The sequence below is a fragment of the Arvicanthis niloticus genome, chromosome 1 (genome assembly GCF_011762505.2).
Source record: "Arvicanthis niloticus isolate mArvNil1 chromosome 1, mArvNil1.pat.X, whole genome shotgun sequence".
Lineage (NCBI taxonomy): Eukaryota > Metazoa > Chordata > Mammalia > Rodentia > Muridae > Arvicanthis > Arvicanthis niloticus.
The window spans coordinates 101074661-101095414 of NC_047658.1; the positions used below are offsets into that span (position 1 = coordinate 101074661).

General features: G+C 45.1%; 1 protein-coding gene across 1 annotated transcript in view; it reads right to left on the reverse strand.

Annotated features, from left to right (window-relative positions):
• Positions 1–8467, reverse strand: part of Adam12 (ADAM metallopeptidase domain 12) — a 328831-nt gene extending 320364 nt beyond the window's left edge. Inside the window, exon 1 of the mRNA XM_034485928.2 lies at positions 7880–8467. Coding sequence (XP_034341819.1) covers positions 7880–7970 — 91 coding nt within the window. The 5' untranslated portion in view covers positions 7971–8467. The remainder of the gene's footprint in view (positions 1–7879) is intronic.
• Between the last annotated feature and the right edge of the window lie 12287 nt (positions 8468–20754).

A 20754-nucleotide genomic window follows, 5' to 3' on the forward strand; every position in this document is an offset into this window, starting at 1 on the left:
TGTAGTAAGGTACCACTAGCCTAACATTTAAACCCAAAATAACATCAGGGACTAATTAGAGAAATGCATATTTAAGACCCATCAACTACTCGGAAAGGAAGAAGGTTAGATGGGCAGAAAACAGGTGTGTGATTACACACATATCTTTAATATTTTAGACCTTTAAAGTTTAGACATTCTGAATCATGTACAATAAAATTTGGAGGGTAAGGAATAAAATATGTGGCTTATTCTGGGTCCTTTTTCCAACCTTACACTCTTTTTCAATAATCCTTTTCTTACTAAACCAAATTATACTGAAATTGACTGAAAAAAAGCTATAGTTGTTTGAAAAGTTTACTTGGGGCTATGGTTTGAATGTGAACCACCCCAGTACCCTAACGCTCCTGTGTTTGAACACTTAGGCTCTGGCAGTCTGGGGAGGTGCTGGGCCTTCGATATGGGTCCTAACTGACAGACAGTGCTAGAGGAACGGGTCTCAAGGGTCACAAGTCAACCTAGCTCTTTGTTGTCTGAATTCACTAAAGATCTGATTTTCTATACCCCAAGTTCCTGCCACCATGCCTTGCTGAATGATGTTCCCTTGGAGCCATGAACTGGATAAGCCCCTCCTCCTTCAAGTGGTTTTTGTCAGGCATTCTGTCATAGTGTCAACTCGAGTCACTAGCATACTTGGTAGATCTCATTTCAGGAGTACACCTGCTCCGTTAACCAGAGAACAGCAGATCTTTAAAATACAGGCTTGCTGGAGAGATGGCTTAGTGGTTAAAAGAAGAGGACCCAAGTTCTGTCGCCAGCACCCACATTGGGCAGCTCACATCAGGGGATCAGAGACCCTCTTCTGGCCTCGGAGAGAACCTACACTCATATGTATGTGCTCTAACACTGCTGAAATCTTCTCCTGGCTTGAATATCAAATGACATTGGAAAGCTTGGGGTTCAAATGCAGAATGGTACTTACCACACTCTGCTCAGTGAGGCATGCCCAGGGATATTAGCATCCACAGAGGGTCATGTAAAGGGCTCTGGGGGCCAACGCAGCAGCAGGAGCAAGCTACCCAAGGAGGCTGCCTAAATTTTAAAACGGTTGCCAGGAAGTTGAGCTCTTAACATATAGCCTTGGGACGACATAAAAGCTTAAAGGATAAAAAAAATATCAATATGAAGCTGAATTATTCAGCTTCTCCTCCTCATCTGTCAATTGAAGGCAAGGCATATTGAGCATCAAATAAAGTCCAAGGAAACAGGATGAAAAATGACTTGCAGAGAGTAGGAAGGTTGAAACAGCCGTCTGTCCAAAAAGCACAAGACCTGAGTACACATCTGAATTGGAAAGCAGTGTATCTGATCTGCATTACCGATTCTGTCTAAAATCAGATGGATTTTCAACTGCCATGAGCATTGTATTATGCCAAAGATGTAGTACACAGATTACAGGGTGTTCACCAGGGCTGGGGTATGGCCTACTTTTCCACATGAGATAGCATGGAGATGGCCTTGCCTCTAGGCACCGTCTGAAGCCCTGGTTATCCTCTGCTGTGTGAAGAGGCAGGAATAGGACATGCTGCAGGATTCTCTCCCTAGCACTGCGTGAGATCTTGGCATGGTGCCTGGCTACAGCGCACTCAGTGTTTTCTGATATCTACATGCCGATATGAAAACTCTGGGTTTGGTAAACTCCTAGCCGGACATATGTAATGAAACAGTTACATGGAGCACAGAAAGAAGCTCCACAAAACTTTTAGATTGTGTCTACCTCACTTCTCAGTCCTGATATCCAGAGTTGTTTAACCTTGCTGTGTGGGGTGCAGGCTGAGGGTTGTAGGGTTGCCCATGTGCCTCCAAACATATTCAGAAATGCTTCTCAAAACTATCTTTGGAAATCAGAGACACAGCAGGAACAACAGAGCTTTAAAAGGATCCTAGAATACACTCTGATACAAAAAAAAATTTTTTTTTGCAACTGTAATGAGCTCATTACAGCACCATTTAGGGCAGGAAGAAATCTACTTAGCTTCTTTAAATGATGGAGCTTCCGTCCTTGAAAATATTTTTGTGTGCACAATTCCCACAGCTGCAACATTTGTCTAATTAGGTATACGTTCACTTTGAGTTCTCATAGATGTTTGAAAATAAAGTTTTAAAACATTTTAAAATGGTTTAAATGTTTGTTTCCACAAGGAAGGAAAAGAAGGAGCCAAATGATGGTGGGAGGAAGAAAATGTCAATTGTTGAAAAAAAGGGCGTGGCTGCTTCCAGTTGGCATGGCAGAGTCACGGGTGCTTCCCCACATCCCCTCTTGGAACCACAATAAAACACTGGTTTCTCTAACTGCAGCAGCAACAACAATAATCATAAGAAACAAAGAGTAACAATAGTAAGAAGAGGTGGCCACTGTGGGCACAGCTCAGGGGCAAGAGTGTGCTGTCCTGGGTCCTGGTCTGCCCTGAGTGAAAAGCATCCCCATAGTCGTGGGCATTGGGGCCCCATTTGGTAGAGCTGTTGTCTTGGCTAAGGAGGTGTAGCCTTGCTGGGGGATGTATATTACTGGGGGTAGGATTTAAGAGTTTAAAGACTCCCACCATTTCTAGTTTGCTGCCCGTGCTTCATGCGGTGTCCTGATCCTGTCACCATGCCTGGGGCCTTTGCTCCATCATCATAGATTCTAATGTGCTGTGACTCTAAGCCCCAATAAGTTATTTCTTCTATATGTTGCCTTGGTCATGGTGTTTTAGCATAGCAATAGAAAAGGAATGATTATACATCCCTAGCACCACTTCAGAAAGAGAAGAGAGGGAGGGAGGGAGGGAGGGAGGGAGGGAGGGAGGGAGGGAGGGAGGGAGGGAGGGAGGGGTGGAGGAAGAGAGAGAGAGAAAGAGAGAGAATGAGTGAATGAATGAATGAATGAATGAACGAACACAGGAGTGCTTGCTCCTTGGAGAATGCCATGGTACCATGGCTTTGGGAAATGAGAATTGGTAGTTTCAAATTTCTTGCAAAGCTGGAATGGTGGCTGCCTGCTACCCCAATCCCAGGATGCAAGAATGAATCCAGGAGGCACAGCAGGACAGAATTGCTGAGTTCAAGAACACCTCCTCCTCCCACTCCCCCTGCCCCCCCCCACCACTGCCAGATCATACAGAGGAAAGGTCACAAAGTACTGAACTGAAAACAAACAGTAAGTAGAAACAAGGACATGAGGGCATGATCTCCTCTTTAGCCCTGTTCTGTTGAGCACGCAGGGTTCTCAGACCCTAGAGCCGGGCTAAAATCTTCAGCAGGAGATGGGAGAATTCATTTTTGAAAAAGGAAAAAAACAAAAAAAACAAAGCAAAAAAAACCTTACCAGCCTAAAGGAAAAGGATACATATGTTAGAATCAATGATATATGGAGATATCCCAATAAAATATCACCTCTTTCCCCTATTGATAAACCCATCTGTGGAAGCACATAGAACTTCCAATCAGATCAGAATCCCAGTATTAAATGACAACAGTGAACCAAGAGGATGTTTGAACAAAGTCAGAGATTCTACTAAAGGGGCAAAAGAATCTCAAATTTCACAGTGACCCTAAGTTGAATGTAGAGTATCTAGAAAGCAACAATGTCTTCAGAGCTAACAGAAACCTTCTGTACAGGACAAGTAGGCATGGTCACTATAATGAAAAGAAGGCAATTTATGCAAGGGTAGAAAACATCTTTAAATTGAATAGAGGGACTCGAAACCATAAGGAAAAGCCCCTCAAACCCAATAAAGTGCAGAGGTGGGAAATGACAGGGAAGAAGTAACAGCTGAAGAAACAGTGTGAGAAAGTAAAGTGAAAGTTTCACATGAAATTTCAATCCGACAGTTACGCTGAGTTCCCAGTGTGATCACAGAAAAGACTGCCACTAACGTGCATTTATATAAAGTGTAAAGATCACAGTTACAAAGAGAATATAGTAACTTTCAGAAAGAAAATATACTGAAAAGATGAACAATGAGCATGCTGTTAATTTCGCATGTCCCCTAGCAGCAGTGGGCATAGAGACAATGAGGAAATCCCTTATTGAATGCAGAGGACATATGACTTCCACCAAACCAGCAAGCAAAGATAAAATGGGGACCATGTGCAAGGAGAGAGACTAGAATGTTGGCCATACACGCATATGTAGGTATATGCACACACATATGTATTGTATCATATCCATACACACAGAAGTGTGTATGTGTGTTTGTGCATATGTGAGTGTGAAAGAGAGAAAGAGAGAGGAGAGGGAGAGAGGGAGAGGAAGGGGAACAGAAGGGAAGGCGGAAAGAATGGGCAGGAGAGGGAAGGAGAGCATCATTTCTATGGGGAAGAGATGTGCTCCGCTTCTTTAAATATACTTAGCCTCGTTTCTTTACAAAAACTAGTGTTTCTGCAAAGAAGGAATAGAAGCCAAATAGAGCCAAATGACAAGGGAAGGGATAAAATGTTTATATGTCAAGAGTGGCAATAATTTTATACATGTAAACACACACTCGTGGTGTGTGTGTGTGTGTGAAGGGTACAGCAGACATAAGCTTTCCTCTTGAACATTGGCTTTTTTTTTTTTTTTTGAGGTACCTATCTATGTTCACAGCTACACATATCTTCCCACCCACAGTCCTGTGCAGTTAACCATGTCCTGGGTCAGAAGTTGCCAATGAGATCTGTTAATCTGCCAAAAGGCTTATAAAAAAATATTATTTTCCTGAAATAAAAGAGAAGGAACTGTAGGTCTTCAGCCTTTGCCTTTTTCGCTCTGTTGCTGCATAGAGTGCAGGTATGAGAATAAGGGTTGCAGCAGCCAGCGTGAGACAACAAGGCTCTAAGGTAAGAGTGGACATCAGCATCTAAGAATGGCGGATGCTGAGGATGTGCAGTGTTCTGACTATACCACTGGTCTGTAACTCTTGTGAAACCATTCCTACATAGTTCACTTCATAGTGGCTTTCCATGTCAAAAAACAAAGACAACAACAACAAAAACCCTGCCGCAATTGTGTTTCCTGCTATTTGCAACTAAAAGCAGCCTTCATACATTCACAAGTTATCCAAGTTATCTTGGGCTGGATAGATGGCTCAGTGGTTAAGAGCACTAACTGCTCTTCCAGTAGATTCAGATTCAGTACCCAGCACCTACAGGAGCACTCACAGTCATCTGTTGAATCCAGTTCCAGGGAAACTTGTTCCCTCTTCTGGCCTCCACAGGCAGAAAGCATGCAGGCTTGTAGGACAGACACACAAGCAAGCAAAATACACATACACATAAAATACTTTTCAAATTATGTATCACCCAGATATTCTTCCTCAAAACTTTCTGAAACATGTACATCACAAAAACACAAAAACGAAGGAAGAAAAAGTGATTTGCTTAGAAAAGAAGTAAGGCCATATAGGGAGGATGTGAGAGAACTTTCTAGGCTCTTGATTAAAGACAGTCCTGAAGTAACTGCTGAATCATGTTCCTAAAGAAAAACCAGTTTGAGATAGCTCAATCTAGAAGGTGCTTGCTGTAGAACCATGAGGACCTGAGTTTAATTCCCAATATTTGTGCAAAAATTCAGACTTGGTGGTGCACACTTGTAATCCCATGGCTAAGAGGCAGAGATAGGTAGATCTCTAGGGCTTTCCAGCTAGCCAGCCATATCTATTGGATGCATTCCAGCCAGTGATAGACATTGTTCATAAAAGGTGGGTGGTACCTAAGGAATGATACTGGAGATTGACTGTCACCTGTCCTCTACATGCATCTGCACACCCATAAACTCACACACATCCATGAACACAAAAGTAACAGGAGAGTTCTGGGAAAGGCAACTCCCAGGGTCTGACTGTAACAACACTGGCTACAGCGTTGGAGAGAACACAAGAGGAACCTCAAGTGTACAACTCAACAGCTGCTGGGACACAAGTAAACTTCTGCAGAGGGAGGTGCTAAGGGCAGCCTGGATGGAAAGGTGCACCAAGACAGGAGTTGGGGAGATGAGAACACACCTGTGTTGTGTAAGGGAGCCCCGGGGACAAAGTGTCAGCATGAGGCATCCGGAGGAAGCAACAGATGTCATTCTTGCAGCAGGGAAGACTGCTGGGAATGCAGAGCTTGGGACCTAGGACTCTTTTGGACATGTGTGTGCTGAGCTGTGTTGGAGCTCAGGGTACTGAATGAGGCTACGGTCAAACTCAGGATATGCTCAGCCCTCAACAAGTAATGACTCCTGTTGTCTGCCAACATGAATAAATGCTTCATGTGTTTGCATTTTTAAACATCCTCAATAACAGGACTTAGGGAATGGACTGAGAGTTGATTCTGAGAATCTAAGTGTAAACACACCATGAACTTGGAATATTAAACCGCAATACTTAAACTGCTAAAAGCGTCTTGGTCCTACCGTTCTGCTGAAAATGTCTCCCCACTTCTAAGGCAAAGCTCTGTCTACCGGGGCTGCAGCTTCCTTCCCAATGAAATAACTCCCCACTATTAGCTTTATTTAATAAGCATTTGCCTCTAAAAAAAATATCAGCTGTGCTTGGACTTCTGTTTGTGTGTGGAGTATATGCCAAGTTCAAGGCCAACTCAGGCATACTTTGAAACTCAGTTTGCACGTTTCTAAGGACATTTGCTGTAGAATCTTCAAAGGAATACATTTGTACAAAACTCTCTCAAAAACACCTTTGACTGCAGTTTTCATCTGCAGGTCTCAGAGTTCTCTAAATAGTCTTCAGTGTTGGAGCCTTTCTCACTGATGATTGATAAGTGCAATTGTTTAATCACCAACTCACCAAGTTGGTCTTTATTGCTGTGTAGGTTTTTATGGGAGCTAGAATTTGGTTACATTATGGTAGCCATGCTGGGGGTCGAGAGTAACAGTGACAATTGATAAATAAAATGTTTCGTGCTGGAAACTGTTGATGATGGAGGGCTAGCTAGTCGCCGAAAACGAAATGCCCGATACCTAGAATCACAGAAATAAGAGTTGGAAGTCAAGGAGAATCATTCATTGGTGAACAGCTCCCCTAGCGGCAAAAGGGGACCGGCAGCGAGGGTGACCAGGGAAGCTCCCGAATTTTAAAAAGGCACCTGCTGTGAGTTCTCATTATACAAACAGGATCCACAGGTGCCCCAGCTTTAAGAAGATCCAACTCAGGAAAATGCAAGTCTGTAAAAACTCCTTTAATGTATGCACTTTCGTTTAACTCTGAAGTGGATTCTCGCGCTACTCGAGGTCTTGTCGTAAGCCCTTATTTACCAAGGATGAGCAAGAGAGAAGTTCTGTTAAAGTTTGATCCTTACTGACAATTAGGGAGTGAAGTCAGAAATCTCTAAGGGTTGACTTGGGCGACGAAGTTAATTGAAACAAAAAAGTAAAGAGCACTGCAGGTACACCTGTGATGGGGATGGGGCGTCCTCTGCGTCCCCCAGCTGTGTCAGAGCAGCGGGTGGAAAGGAAACCTCTTGGAGGGTTGACTCCGAAGCTGGGTGAAGGAACTGACTACCCCACTGGATTAGTAAAAAGACCCCAAGCACACACTCCCAGGAGACACGTGTAACTGTCAAGACACTGAGAGCCTTAGGAGCAAATGTCACCCCAAGAGGGGAGGTTGTGTCTTTTCATTCAGACACCAGCTGCTTCAAGGTCCCCCAAGCAAAGCGTCTTCTTCCCCGGTGCCACCCTAACCCCCGGAGTGGGCACCTGGCGGGGGACCAGTGTCGAGGCGCTGGCAGCGTGAACAGGGGGGGTAGGGTGGGGGGGTCCTCAGATGCGCCCTGGTGCGTCTCCTGTCCCTGCGGCTGTGGCACTCGCTGAGACCCTGGCTGGTCCAGAGGTGACCGGGAGGGGACGCGCAGGCAGACGCCTGTGCGGGTGACTTACCTCGGGCTGCACGGGGCGCCAGCAGGGCCCCAGCCAGGGCCAGCAGGAGGGCGCGAGCGGGGGGCGCGCGCCGCGCCGGGCGCTCTGCCATTGTCGCCGGCCTGGCGTGCAGCTGCTTCGGGGGCCCCGCGGCCAGCGCTGCAGCATCCCACGCGGGCGCCGAGCTGGGGGACGTCCTACTGCCCTGAGTCTGCCGCGACCCCCTTGCGCAGCGCCCAGGTCGCTGAGCAGCGAGTCTAGCCTTTCATTTTTCAAAAAAGAACTTTCTCCCCTCCCCGTGTGTGTGCGTGCGCGCGCGCGCTACTCTGGCACGAGCCGCCCTTGACCGTTGCAATAAATGAGCAGCCTGTCCGAGTTGGCGCCGGGGACCAGCGATCTGAGGGCGGGCCTGTGCAATGGATCCGCGGCCAGCAGTCGCCGTTCTCATTACCACGGAACAAATTAGCGTCTCCCCCGCACCCCGCCCGCCTGCGGTGTCCCGCGGGTCCTAGAGACCGCTCCGGGGTCCCCAACCTCCCGGGTCCTATCCACTCCCGGGGGTAGCTGGATGCAGGATGCCCTCAGACCCCTTGTACGGGCCGCCGCGTAGACCCAGCTCCGTGGCGCAAAGGCGCGAGAACGCACACTTCCCAGCCTCAGGATGATGTGGCCGCGGGGCCCGGGGCGCCGGCAGCCAAGAGCACACGCGGCGCCCGGGTCTAGCTTTCCAGACTGAGACTGGAAAGGATGACTGGGCTGCTAGCTGCTGGCTAGCTGGTTAACCGGTGGGACGCAAGGAACAGGTCTGGTATATGGTGCACAGCCAGGCAGTCTGTGGCTGCTGCGTCCCAAACCGCCAAACCAGTACCTCACACCTCAGAAATAAGATTGAATTTACAGTAGCAGGCACTCAGGCACAGCGTTTTCCGTGTGGTGCTCTGTTTTTTGATGCTGATAGATTGTCCAAAGTTTCTTTTCAGTTGTCTAGACCCAAGAAAGGGTTCAGATACTTTCCAAACGTCACTGATCTTAAGGAGCACCAGGTTTGGCTGGTTAGAAATGCAAATTGCAACCGGGCATGGTGATTCACACCCTTAATACTAACATTTGGTGGGCTGAGACGGGAGGCTAACAAGGGGCTACACTTTGTGTTCTGGGCCAACCTGGTCTACAAAGTGAGATTCTGCCTCAACAAAATAAGACAGTGGGCAAGGCCTGACAGGAGAGAGAAAATGCCAATTGCCAGGCATCTTCAGAATGAGCTGTTCTTCGGAGCATAGCTAGGCAAGCCCCAGTAAAGGGATGGAGGACCTTACCTCAGGATTATAGTTATGCCCCTCCCTGCCTTCTGCTCATCAGCCTGACAGATTTCATAAGAGGACTCTTTGTGTTCCTGAGAACCAAGTGAGAATCAGCAAGGGCCACAGACAAGACATCTGGAGAATAATGGCCACTATGGTCCCTAACATGGAAACTTCTTAGAACTTGTAAGGGTTCAAGGGGATGTCACCCCCATCCAGGCCAATGAATTCAAAACCTGTCTTGAGCCTGGCAGTTTTCAAAGCCTCCGTTGATTACACTGCAGCTGATGGCCGGGCCAACCACAGAGATTCTGTTCTGATCCTACAACTTGCCCTGTTCTGGAACAAGTCTACAGTATGAGAGTGGGGATGGGGAAGGCTGGGTTTCTGACCACCTCCCTGGAAAGTGGCCTTACTCACTAGCTGCCTCTGACCAGCAGTGGTCTGAAGCAGTCTCTCATTTCAAAAATGACATGAGACCTTAAAAGTGAGAGACTTCACACTCAAATTGGAACAGGCACCCTTTGAAATCAGCTATTAGCTACCCTTGCTTGTAGGTGTTTATGCAGTCAGAATTAACAATGTTACATTAGGAATTTGGGAAATCAAGCTGTAGAGAAATGCCTCTCACCTTCAAAGGCTCTTCTTTTTGTTCTGTCCCGGGCAGGGTCTCTCTATGTAGCCTTCACAGCTGTCTTAGAACTCACTATGTAGACCCCACTAGCCTCGAACTCACCAGGATGTGCCTTCCAGATGCTGGGACCAACTGTGTGCACCACCAACCACAACTGGCAGGCTTTTCAGTCTTAGAGAACAATCCAGTAAACCACCATGATTGGGCAGCGTGTGCACGACAACTGAATCAACAGTAGCCAGGTTTGCTTACTACATTATTATGTATATGATAATATACATATATAATAATGGTCTTTGTCATGTGATCTGTGATAAAAAGTGTCACCTACATCATTTCACCTTAATGTACAGACAAAAAACAAATAAACAAACAAACAAAAAAACCCCACAGCACACAGAAGAGCCAAGAGACTTTTTCACAGCTGTACAGTGAAGAGCCCAGCCTCAGACCTACCTCTCTTAGGAGCAGTGTGTGTCTTTGACCCTGAGATGCAACCTTCCCTCTGATCATCTAAGTCACACCTCTTAGGAGGAATTGAATGCTACAGACCTGGTGCAAGGTCTTCCCACCCACCTGCTCCCCCAGGGTGCTCAGTAAAGATGTCAGGAATTTGGCATCCAGCTCTGCTGAGAGATATATGAGGGATGCAAAGCAAAAGGCTTGGGAATGGTTTCCTTGGAGGCCACCAGGACAGAATGGCTTTAGGATGGATACAGCTGTTAGCCCAAACCACTGATACAGAAATGGCTTATTCATGTGTACTGGGGCGTTTTACACACTCTCTTAATATCCGTTTTTTTCCCCATGTTTATTACTCAGCTGTTGCTCTTTACTGTAAGAAATAATAATAATAAACTTATTTTTTTTAAGCGTAGAAATTGCAAAGCTGTCTTCAAGAGGCCAAATGTGCCCCAAGACTATCTTTGGTGTTTGACTGAATGAAACCCAACAGCCATTGCAGAAAAAGAAAGAAAAATCTAGCCACGAGCCCTGTCTTCCCAGCCTTCTGATTCACTGTGGCTGTGAAGCTTGGGCCTGGTGCCACTCCATCCATAAAAACTTCACGTACATCAGCCGCAGCCAGCGAGGCAGAGAGCAAGGCTGGCGTCCGGCAGATGGTCTGCCTTTGGATGGGAATTCTGCCTCCTCGTTCACAGGAAATGGAAGCCGACATGGCATTCAATACTGGATTGTTAGGTAATGGTGTGAGGTCAGAGGCCAGGATCTGCTCATTAAAATTTCAGATAGATGGCTGCTTGTCCCTTCCTTTCTAGAAGAGTTGACCTTTGCAGCGCTGTTTCCTGTGTGCTATTTTTGACTAACAGCCTGGGCATTCACAATGAACAGGGGGGCACTTATTTCTTAACCAAGCTTGCGTTTAGCTCTATTCCCATTGAGTCCGAGCAGAGGAAACACGGAGGCAAATTTTCCTCGGCTGAGATTTTACAGGCAGCCTCTCCAGTGTGGGCAGCTTGACCTATTGATGGAACTTGAGACAGCTCACAAAACAGCTTTTCTCTCTCCCAGCACAGTTCCCAGGGCCTGCTGCAAAAGTAAACAAACACAATGGCCCCAAGATGGAGATTCTTGGAAATCTTGTTAATTCCATCTCTTAGACTGAAATGCCTGCTCCCTGGTAGCCTGTAGTAAATGGCATTCATTTTCCTGTGTTTCTTGTCTTAAGCGTTTCTCCTTAAGAACCCAGGGCTTCACCTCTATAGAATTTTGCCCTCCCCCCCAGCCCCACCACAGTCTCCTTCAACCTTCTAGAGTCAACTATCATGCAGATTCAATACTTAAGGAAGATGGGGGTGGAGGGACACTCATGGATGCTGAGTCAAAGTGGACAGAAGGAAAGGGTACCGTGTGTGTGTGTGTGTGTGTGTGTGTGTGTGTGTGTGTGTTGTGTGTGTATGTTACCATCCTGTTAGACTGCCCCAGGTAGAGTCATCTGTGGGGAGAAACGTCAGTTGCTGAGAAAGCCTTGAAACTCCCATGGCAGGGGCTGGTGGGGGGAGGGGAGTGAGTAGAAAACAAATAGAATTTCTACAAAAAGAGATGAACTCACAAGAATGACCCGAGGGTTCAGTGATACTTACGCATGGTGAGCTGAACAGCCCTTTGGCCGTGATGACATGCTCTGCTCAACTGCGTGAGTCCTGAGTCCTTCTTAATTCAAGTCACTCAGCCTGAGGGAATCCTGTCCAGTCTTTGTGAGGATGCTCAAACAGCATCCTGGAGGACTGAGGTCGGGAACCAGGATCTGAGTGTGGTATGAAGGAGGTGTTCTGAAGGTGGCTCTTCTGGTCTCTGTCAGCTTTCAGGTGACAGGGGCTCCACACAGTATTTAACCACAACCTTAGGAAAGATCCCAAGTCCAGCCTTAGCTTAGCTACCTTCAAATTCCTGACATACATAATGCCCCTGAGATAATAGGTTTTGTTTTGAACCATCAAATTTTTTTCTTTTTTTTTCAGGAAGAAGGGATAGGTGGTAACTTGTTACACCACAATAACAAGCACACATTTATGGAAGCAAATATCCATGTCTGTATTGGTTTCTAGCTTCCAGGACTTCTGACTGTGTCTCCTACAAGGGTAGCTGCCTTGTTCTTGAGCACTGAATACGTGTTCCTCAAGTTCCACAGGCTCCTAAAGGCCAGGAGATCTGGAGTCTATTGGGACTAGGGAAAACTGGAAAGGATTTTGGAAATAAGTTGGGGTCTCCAGAAAGTTTTCTTGCAGGGAAAGAGGTGGGATTTCCTTTACAGTAACTGCAAGGAAGGCCAAGCCTCATACATGGGATGAAATTCCTTCCTTACCTGATCTTTCTGGTGGAAAATTAGAAGGATTGCTTTTCATTTTCTGTTCTTGAAACTAGAAAATAACTGGACACAGGCCTCTTTGCCATGCCTGAATTCAGTTCTTACGCCACCCTTACTGTTTTAGGCAAATCACCCCCAATTTCTTTAACATGCCTCTTGAGTTCAGTTCTTAAGCTCCTCAATCAGGTTTGTTGCTGTCCTCTGGGGCTGCTCCAGAGTCTTGATTTCTCTCAAACAAGAAGGCCAAATATGGTCCCAGAGCTCCTAGAAGTGTCTGTACAAGGCTAACAGAGTCCTAGGACTGGCTTGTTGTATGCTGGGATCTCTGAAGCAGAGACCACTAACTTCTCTGTAGAGTTCTATGTAGCCTGGTTTCCACTTTGGAAAATGGAAAGCAACTAGATCTGGGAACACTGTTTCTCTGGATAGCCCTCAGACTGTCCCCTGCCTGGTTTTGCTTGAGGTATACACACACACACACACACACACACACACACACACACACACACACACTGCCTGAACTTCACAAAAGGTATTTTAGCCTCCTTCCTGAATCCCAGATCTGAGCTTCTGGTTTCTCTCCATTCTGCATCCTGCTGGACATGCTTATCTGGGGCTCCTTCCTTCCTTCCATTAACCCTTACATGAACTCAGGCAGACAAGACAGCCAGATACCCAGTGTGGCAATTTTTGCCAATAATACTAGCATTCAGGAGGCTGAGGTAGGAGATTTTTAAGAGTTTGAGGCCAATCTGGGCTACAGTGCCTCAAACAGACAGTACCTCAGACAGAGACAGACAGACAGACAGGCAGGCAGGCAGGCAGACAGACAGACAGGCAAGCAGACAGACAGACAGACAGACAGACAGACAGACAAGACATCCATTGGTTCTCTTGGCCAGCTGTTCTTCCTCTAACATTCCAGTCTGGGATCTTGAAATGAATAACCATCTCCACCAACTGCAGACGTAGCAGGACCCTTTACCATGACCCTGCCATTTTCAATACCAATGAAGAGCTGGCAGAGTTTCAGGGTCCTTGCTGCCTTCAGAGTTAGCTCAGATCTCTCTCCTAGAGCACATAACATCCTCTGGGATTAGCATACAGCCTGGATGTTTCTTCCCACCTTACCACACCCTTTAATTCCATGAGGTCACTCACATCTTTAAAACATCTACCATGCCATGGTTTCCCATATCCCCTTCCAAGGCAACCTTCCAAGGCTGCCTCCCTAGGCAGCACCAGCATCTCTGTGATATCTTTCTATGCTCTGAGCTGATGCAGACTTCCTTTTTCTGTCTGCTGTTGTATGTAGCACTGCTCATCTGAGGCTGCCCACTAACCATGGTCACCAGGACTGTACACACCTGTCTGCCATACAGGATATGTGTCAGCACTTGTCTGGATCACTATATGAAAGGACCATGCTTCACTGAGAGCTGACACAGAAAAGGACATCAATTTCTTGTTGTGTGCTTATGTGAGTCGCTGTGCTTCCATGTTTCTTTATGGATCCATACAAATGTTCTTCTCTATAATTTTCTGATCCAAATTCAACATGGATGGTTCTCTGGAAGTATATCTATTGCCAAGGTTCAAGAAGATAAGTGGACAATATTTCATCTCTCCCAAGTCACTGTCCCAATAGCCCTCCTAATTATTCTAGTTAAGGCCCATTGCCATCGCAAATCAAGTTAGACCTGATTTCCACAGAGTGGCAATCTGTGTGTGTTTTATAGCCTAAACCCCCTGATTTTTAACTAACTCTATTACTTCTGGTATTATTTTTAAAACAAAATGAAACTCTCTGCAGGCTCCAAACAACCTCAAACCATGTTTTGTTCTAGTAATCAGACAATGGATAAGATTGTGGTTACTTGAGGATATTGCCAACAATGGAAAAATTAGAAGAGAGCCTGAGTCAGAATAATTTGAAACCAGAAATGTGTGTTGGTAATAACTCAGAGAGTCACATGGCAGAGTCTCAGAGACAAAATCAAATTTGATATTTTTTAAAGTCATAGCCTCATATATTAGACAGACCCTTCCACCTGGTAAGATGCCAAGAAACCTCACAAAATCTAGTGTTGAGAAATCAAAATCCTCTGCCATAAGGAAAATCCTGTGTCTCTTAGGGATGCGTTGTAGAGAGAGTTGTGTGCCTTATGGAAAAATGATCTACAGTGAGCAGGAAGCAGTGGTGTCATTAAAGAAGAGACCATTAATGTAAGGTAATCGCTATCCCTGCTAAGCTGCTTGGGCGCTTTTCCATCACCTGGAAAGAAGCTGTGTATCACCCTAGGTGGGGGCTGGTGTGAGAGTTGGAGTCCACGTCCAATTCCACAGTGCTGAAATGCCAACAGCATGATCCAATAGTGTGGTTTTGCTATGCAAAACCAGCAGCTTACTCACCTGTCTGGAGCCTGGAAGGCAATGCTTATTCAGTCCCAGCAGAAGCTGCAGGCCAGGCTCCCTCTTCCCCTCAGGTTTATATCAGCCACTTGGTCTTTCCTGGTGGATCTCCATCCCTAGGAAAGAAAGTGCTTGTGACCAGGGTTGGTACCTAGGGCACCTGGTGTCACCTGACCCACAAGGTGGCCCTTTGGCCCTTCCCAGAACAGGCCTCTGGAGTTTAAGCGGGAAGTATATGTAACTGAACCCTGCTTCCGTCATCTCCATTTTATGGCAGTTGACCTATTTTTATGGCCTTTTTTTTCTGACCTACTTTTAAGTACTGTTTTTGAGAGTGACACAAAAGTCTCTTGTATCTTAGCAAAAAAAGGGGAGGGATAAATAAAGGAGTAGAGAAGTGGAGGAGGAAGCTCACACATGGTATCCCTGGACAAACAGCAGAAATCAGAGCTGCACTAATGTTACACAAAGAGGTATTTGGGTTTTATCCCAGAAAATACAACCAAAAACTTGTCAGAAATACCTTAAAATTATTATTAGTCTTTTCAAAATTGTGCACATACATTTGTGCACATGAGTGTATGTGTGTGCTTGTGTGTATGTGCACACACAAGCACACACATACACACACAGAGAGAGGCAGGGGAATGGGTGCAGGGAAAGAGGGTTAGGGAAAGAGAGATAGATAGACTTATAAGCTGTTTATTTTCTAAAGTGTCCCTGCAGGATAATGCCAATGCCTGTTGGTAGAAGTCTCCTCTGTAAACAGAAGCCAGGTAGCTCCTGTGTGCTTCCTAGATTCAGTTGCAAAGGGCCCTCTGCTTAGGGACACTTTTAGCCAGAGGCTGCCTGTCCGAACCGTTATTCCATACTCAGCCTGCGAACTAAAAATTACATATCTGTTTTACAAGAGAGATTTATGCTCTGGACAGCAAATAGCCAGACATCCATTTCCCAAGTGCTAGTTAAAGGCCTCCCCAACAATAATGCCGTGATAATAGCAATTACCACTTAATGAGTATTTATCAAAGCCCAAACACTTCACATATGCTATTTATAAACACATCTATTGCCCTGTGAGGCAAAGATGTGGCTTATGTTCCAATGTTACAGATGATATCCTAAGACTCGGTAGTACCAAGGTATTCCAGACCCACAATCAGTAAATAAAAGCTGGAAGTAGTACCTAAACCTAAACGTGCCTCACTTGAGAATCTGCGCATATGCGTGCATGCATGTGTGCATGTGTGTGTGTGTGCGCGTGCACACGCACGCACGAGTGTGTGCGCGCGCGTGCGTGTGTGCATGCACATGCAAGCATGTGTAGATCTGAGGATAATTTTAAGTGTTGTTACTCCCCAGGCCCCATCTACCTTGTTTAGTTTGTTAAAAGAAGGTCTCTCTTTGGGATCTGGAGCTTTGTAGGCCCTAAAGATCTTCCTGTCTCTGCCTTCCCAGTGCTGGGATTGCAGGCATATACCAACATGCTTTCATTTTTTTTTTAACTTGGGTGCTGAGAGTCTAACTTGAGTCCCTATAACTGTTGCAGCAAGTACTTTACTAACTGAGCATTTCCCCAGTCCCTAATTCCAGCATCTTACTTTCTCTGCACCAGACCGTCCTGCTGAGAATCATACTTGACCCCTGGCTCATCTCAGAAGAGCTCACTGCTTGGTCTCCTGTTCTTTCTTCTCCCTCTTAGAAAATGTGCTGTTTAACATGGATTAACTCAGAGTGGAAGGACACAGAAGGCAACGTCACATTCCTGATTAGATCCCAGAACAGGACATCAGTGGAAAATATGAAACAGAAATGAAATCTGAAGTCTGGCTAATAATAATGTATTAATGTTGGTTTGCTTTGTAATAAATGTGCCATGTTATGTTAGGTATAGACAAGAGGAGAAGCTGGGTGATGGAGACTCGGAGCTTCCTGTACCTCTTTGTGACTTCTTTGCTTTGTTCTGTTTTTAAGATGGGGGTCTTGTTCTGTGGTCCAGACTGTGAACTCACAGCCATCATCTTGCCACAGCTTTCTAAGTGCCAGGGTTATGGGCATGAACAGCCATATCTGCCCTCTTTATGTGACTTTTCTTAATTCAGAAGTTGTTCTAAGAGATAGATGGGAAAGGAGAAAGGAAACAAGGAGTTCTCCTGTAAGTCCTGAGCATCTAGACAACAGAGATCAAGAGTCACATCATGTATCATTGACTGCAGGCTGGACAGACAGTGCAGCAGTGTTTCCCAGTTACCCACCAGGACTTCAGGGTGAATATGCTTAATTCAAAGTGCTAGGGACTGAGGACTTGTCTCAGTAAAGTGCTAGTCTTGTAAGCACAAAGACCTGAATTCCATCCCCAGTGCCCACCTGCTCTACTGAAACCTGTACTTGAGTTCTGAACCATCCTGTGGGCTATGCTTATAGTCTCAACACTGGGAAAGCAGAGACGAAAGGATCCCTGAGGTCCACTGGACAACCGGGCTAAACTGCTTGGCAAGTTCCAGTGATAGAGGGTTCCTGAGAAATGATATCCGAGGTTACCCTGGGGCTTACACACACACACACACACACACACACACACACACACACACACACATGCTACTAAAATGTATGGTAGGTTTGTCTCCCTTTGTATTGTATAATCAAGAAGATCCAAAAGTGGAGTTGAAATCCGGAATAAAGACTTATTATTAAATATTCTCAAAAGCTAGGAAGAAAAATGTATGGGTACATGAAATATGCCAGTATTTATCCAATAAATCATGATTTGAGTATACAAACATGAGTGTGGAATTGCACTATTATATTTTGAAAAGACCATTGATAATTTTTAAGTATTTCTGACAAGTTTTTGGTTATATTTCCTGTGACAAAAAAAAAAAAAAAATGAAGGATGAACTATGCTTGTCATTCCATGAAAGAGAGATAATAAGTCAGGACTGAGAGGAAAGGGGTGGAGTGTCGGGCTTCTCCAAATACTCTCATAAGTAGGTCCAGTGTTTTAACCACAAAAATATTATTTTCTTTCTTTTATTTTTACTTTATGTGTATGAGTGTGTGCCTGTGTGTGGGTATGTGCACCACGTGCATAGAAGGCCAAAGAAACGAGAAATAGGAGTTGCAGACAGTTGTAAGCCACCATGTGGAGGCTGAGAAGCTAACTTGGATCCTCAGAAAACAGCAGTCAAGGTTCTTAACAGCTGAGCCATCACTCCGGTCTCAACACAAATGTATTTTTATCTAATTGCAAAGTAAATGTAAACATTTTTGTTTAAATCGGCCCTAGAAGTCAAAAAACAAAATGAAATAAATAAACTTAGCTATTGATTGATTTGCTGTATAAGTTCAAAGAGAGAATTATCCCATCTGGCCCTTGGGACATGAAAACTTGAGTTTGATTATATACATATTTAGGAAGACATCCAAAAAAGAAGAAGAAGGAGAAATAAAAAAGCAAACAAACTGAAAAACACATGAGCATTTTTTGTCTTGGTGCTGTCTGTAGGTTTGCGCTTGGTGTTTTGAGATTTAAGACTGATAAAATCTAGAGAAACACCCATTTTGGCTGAGAGCATTCATGTAGACAGATTCAACATTTTTGCGAAAAAAAAAAATTCAAATTTCAGCTTTATGCACTAGAGGTTCTAGAGGAAACAAACCATCAATAGTAAATGTTTCTTGGGCCTGCATTGTGGTCTCTATAAACCATTTTCCCTGAAATTCCATCACAGCTCCCTGAAAAGCCACTGATGCCAGTGCTGGCCCCAAGAAGCACAAAAAGCATGGCTGATCTTGGCTGTCAACTTGACTGTGTCTGGGATCTACTAACTAAAACCCAAGCCACTGAGAACACCCCTGTGAGGGGCCTATCTGATTAGATTATTTGAAAGAGGAACCCTCACTCTAAATGTGGGTACATCTTCAGATGGCAGCCTAGGTAGAAAAGCACAGAAGGAGAGCACTGCCTTTCATCTGCTCGTTTCCACCCTTGCAGGCAAGCTCATCTATCCTGTGGCTGTGGAACTCCCTCACCAATAGATAATCCAACTTCTTCCAGATTCCAACACAGACTGAAGATTAACAGCTGTCTAAAAATCCTCTAGGATGCCAGTGCCAGATTGGGACTATAGAGACATTCGGCCTTGTGGACTGAGCAACTATAAGATTATTGGCTTCTCCAGTGTGAGATAGCCATTGTTGGAATACTCAAACTGATTCCTGTCTTTAAAAATCTTGTGTGTGTGTGTGTGTGTGTGTGTGTGTGTGTGTGTGTAACTTCTATCATGTCAGTTCCTTTAGAGACCACCAACCAATACAGAAACCCTACAATATCTTGTCATACCAGAAGGAAAAAAAAAGTTCATCAAAGGTCACAAGAATCAGGTCAGGAAAATCCAGAAGCTAATATGACTAAGCTCCCGTTAGGCAAGAGTGGAACAATTGGAGCAGTGATGACTTAGATTTGGAAACACACTGAGTGAATAGTTTGCATTCGTAATCCATTAGGACAGGGAGAGTCTGAATAAGCATCCCTTTGGATGGTCAGGACACTAGGGAACCAAGTCATTACTTTGAAACGGGGCTAATAAAGAGACAGAGAAAACATTTATCCTGGCTCTCCTGTGTGAACCCTACCTCAGGGTATGCAAATAGTTGGTGCTAAAACAGACTCTTTCTAGAAGTCGGCCAGACAACAGAGGACAGCAGGTGTGCACATGTTCACCTGCCTTTGGAGTTTGCCAGTTTGCAAGTCCATATAAAACCATGCATTCAAGAAGAGTCTCCCAGGTACAAACCCTGGCTTGACCAGTGTGACCTAGAGCAGGTCATTTACTCTCTGCTTTAGTTTCCCCGCATGTGGTGGAGACAGAATACTGCAGCCTTACACACAGCTGACCAGAGGCTGTGTCTCTTGACAGCACACAGCACTGAATGGAAACCCAACAAAGAACCATGTTCAAACACACCTTGGGAAATATGCTGGTTAAGTGTGGACTGTGAAATGACGACAGTGTCATTCATTGTGGGGCTACAGGCCAGGACAAGCATCATTTGGGACATCATTAGAAACAAATTCTCTGGCCATCCCAGTCACAGTGACTCGGAGCCTGCTCTGGGGCCAGGGCTCAGTATGCTGTTTGAGAGAGCATACCAGGTGTTTGTAAAGGGTCTGAGCTGATACATGAGCTAGAGAACACTCCAGTCCTTTTTCTTTCCCACCTCCAGTACTGAGGGTTAGCTCTGATCTCTGGCATGCTTAACAGGATTCTACCCCAAAGCTATGGCCTGAGCCCAATTTAATACTCATGCACACAAAACTGAGTACAAAACCAACAGGCCTGGTCAGGAACCTGTTTTGTGTGGATGAGTGAATCACAAGGGGCCCTTATATTTTAAAGCATAAAAACCTACTAATATTTCATTTTTTTCCAAAGAAGGTTTTTTTTTTCTCCCAATTTTAATAATAGCATAATTTTCAAGCATACTGAAAAGTAGGGTGAAAATTGAGTACTTGACCTCGTCAACCCAATGTAGTAGTTATTAATTTTTTGGTTATATTTGCTATATTATGTTTTAAATTCTTTTACCATCTTATTATGAGAATCATCAAATATCCAAAAAGAGAGAGATGTGATGTGCATGAGAAGAGGGACCCAAAGAAGCAGAAAGAATTTTCTAAAATAACACTTTGCAGAGGGCAAACCTTGCTGGGCTCCTGGCG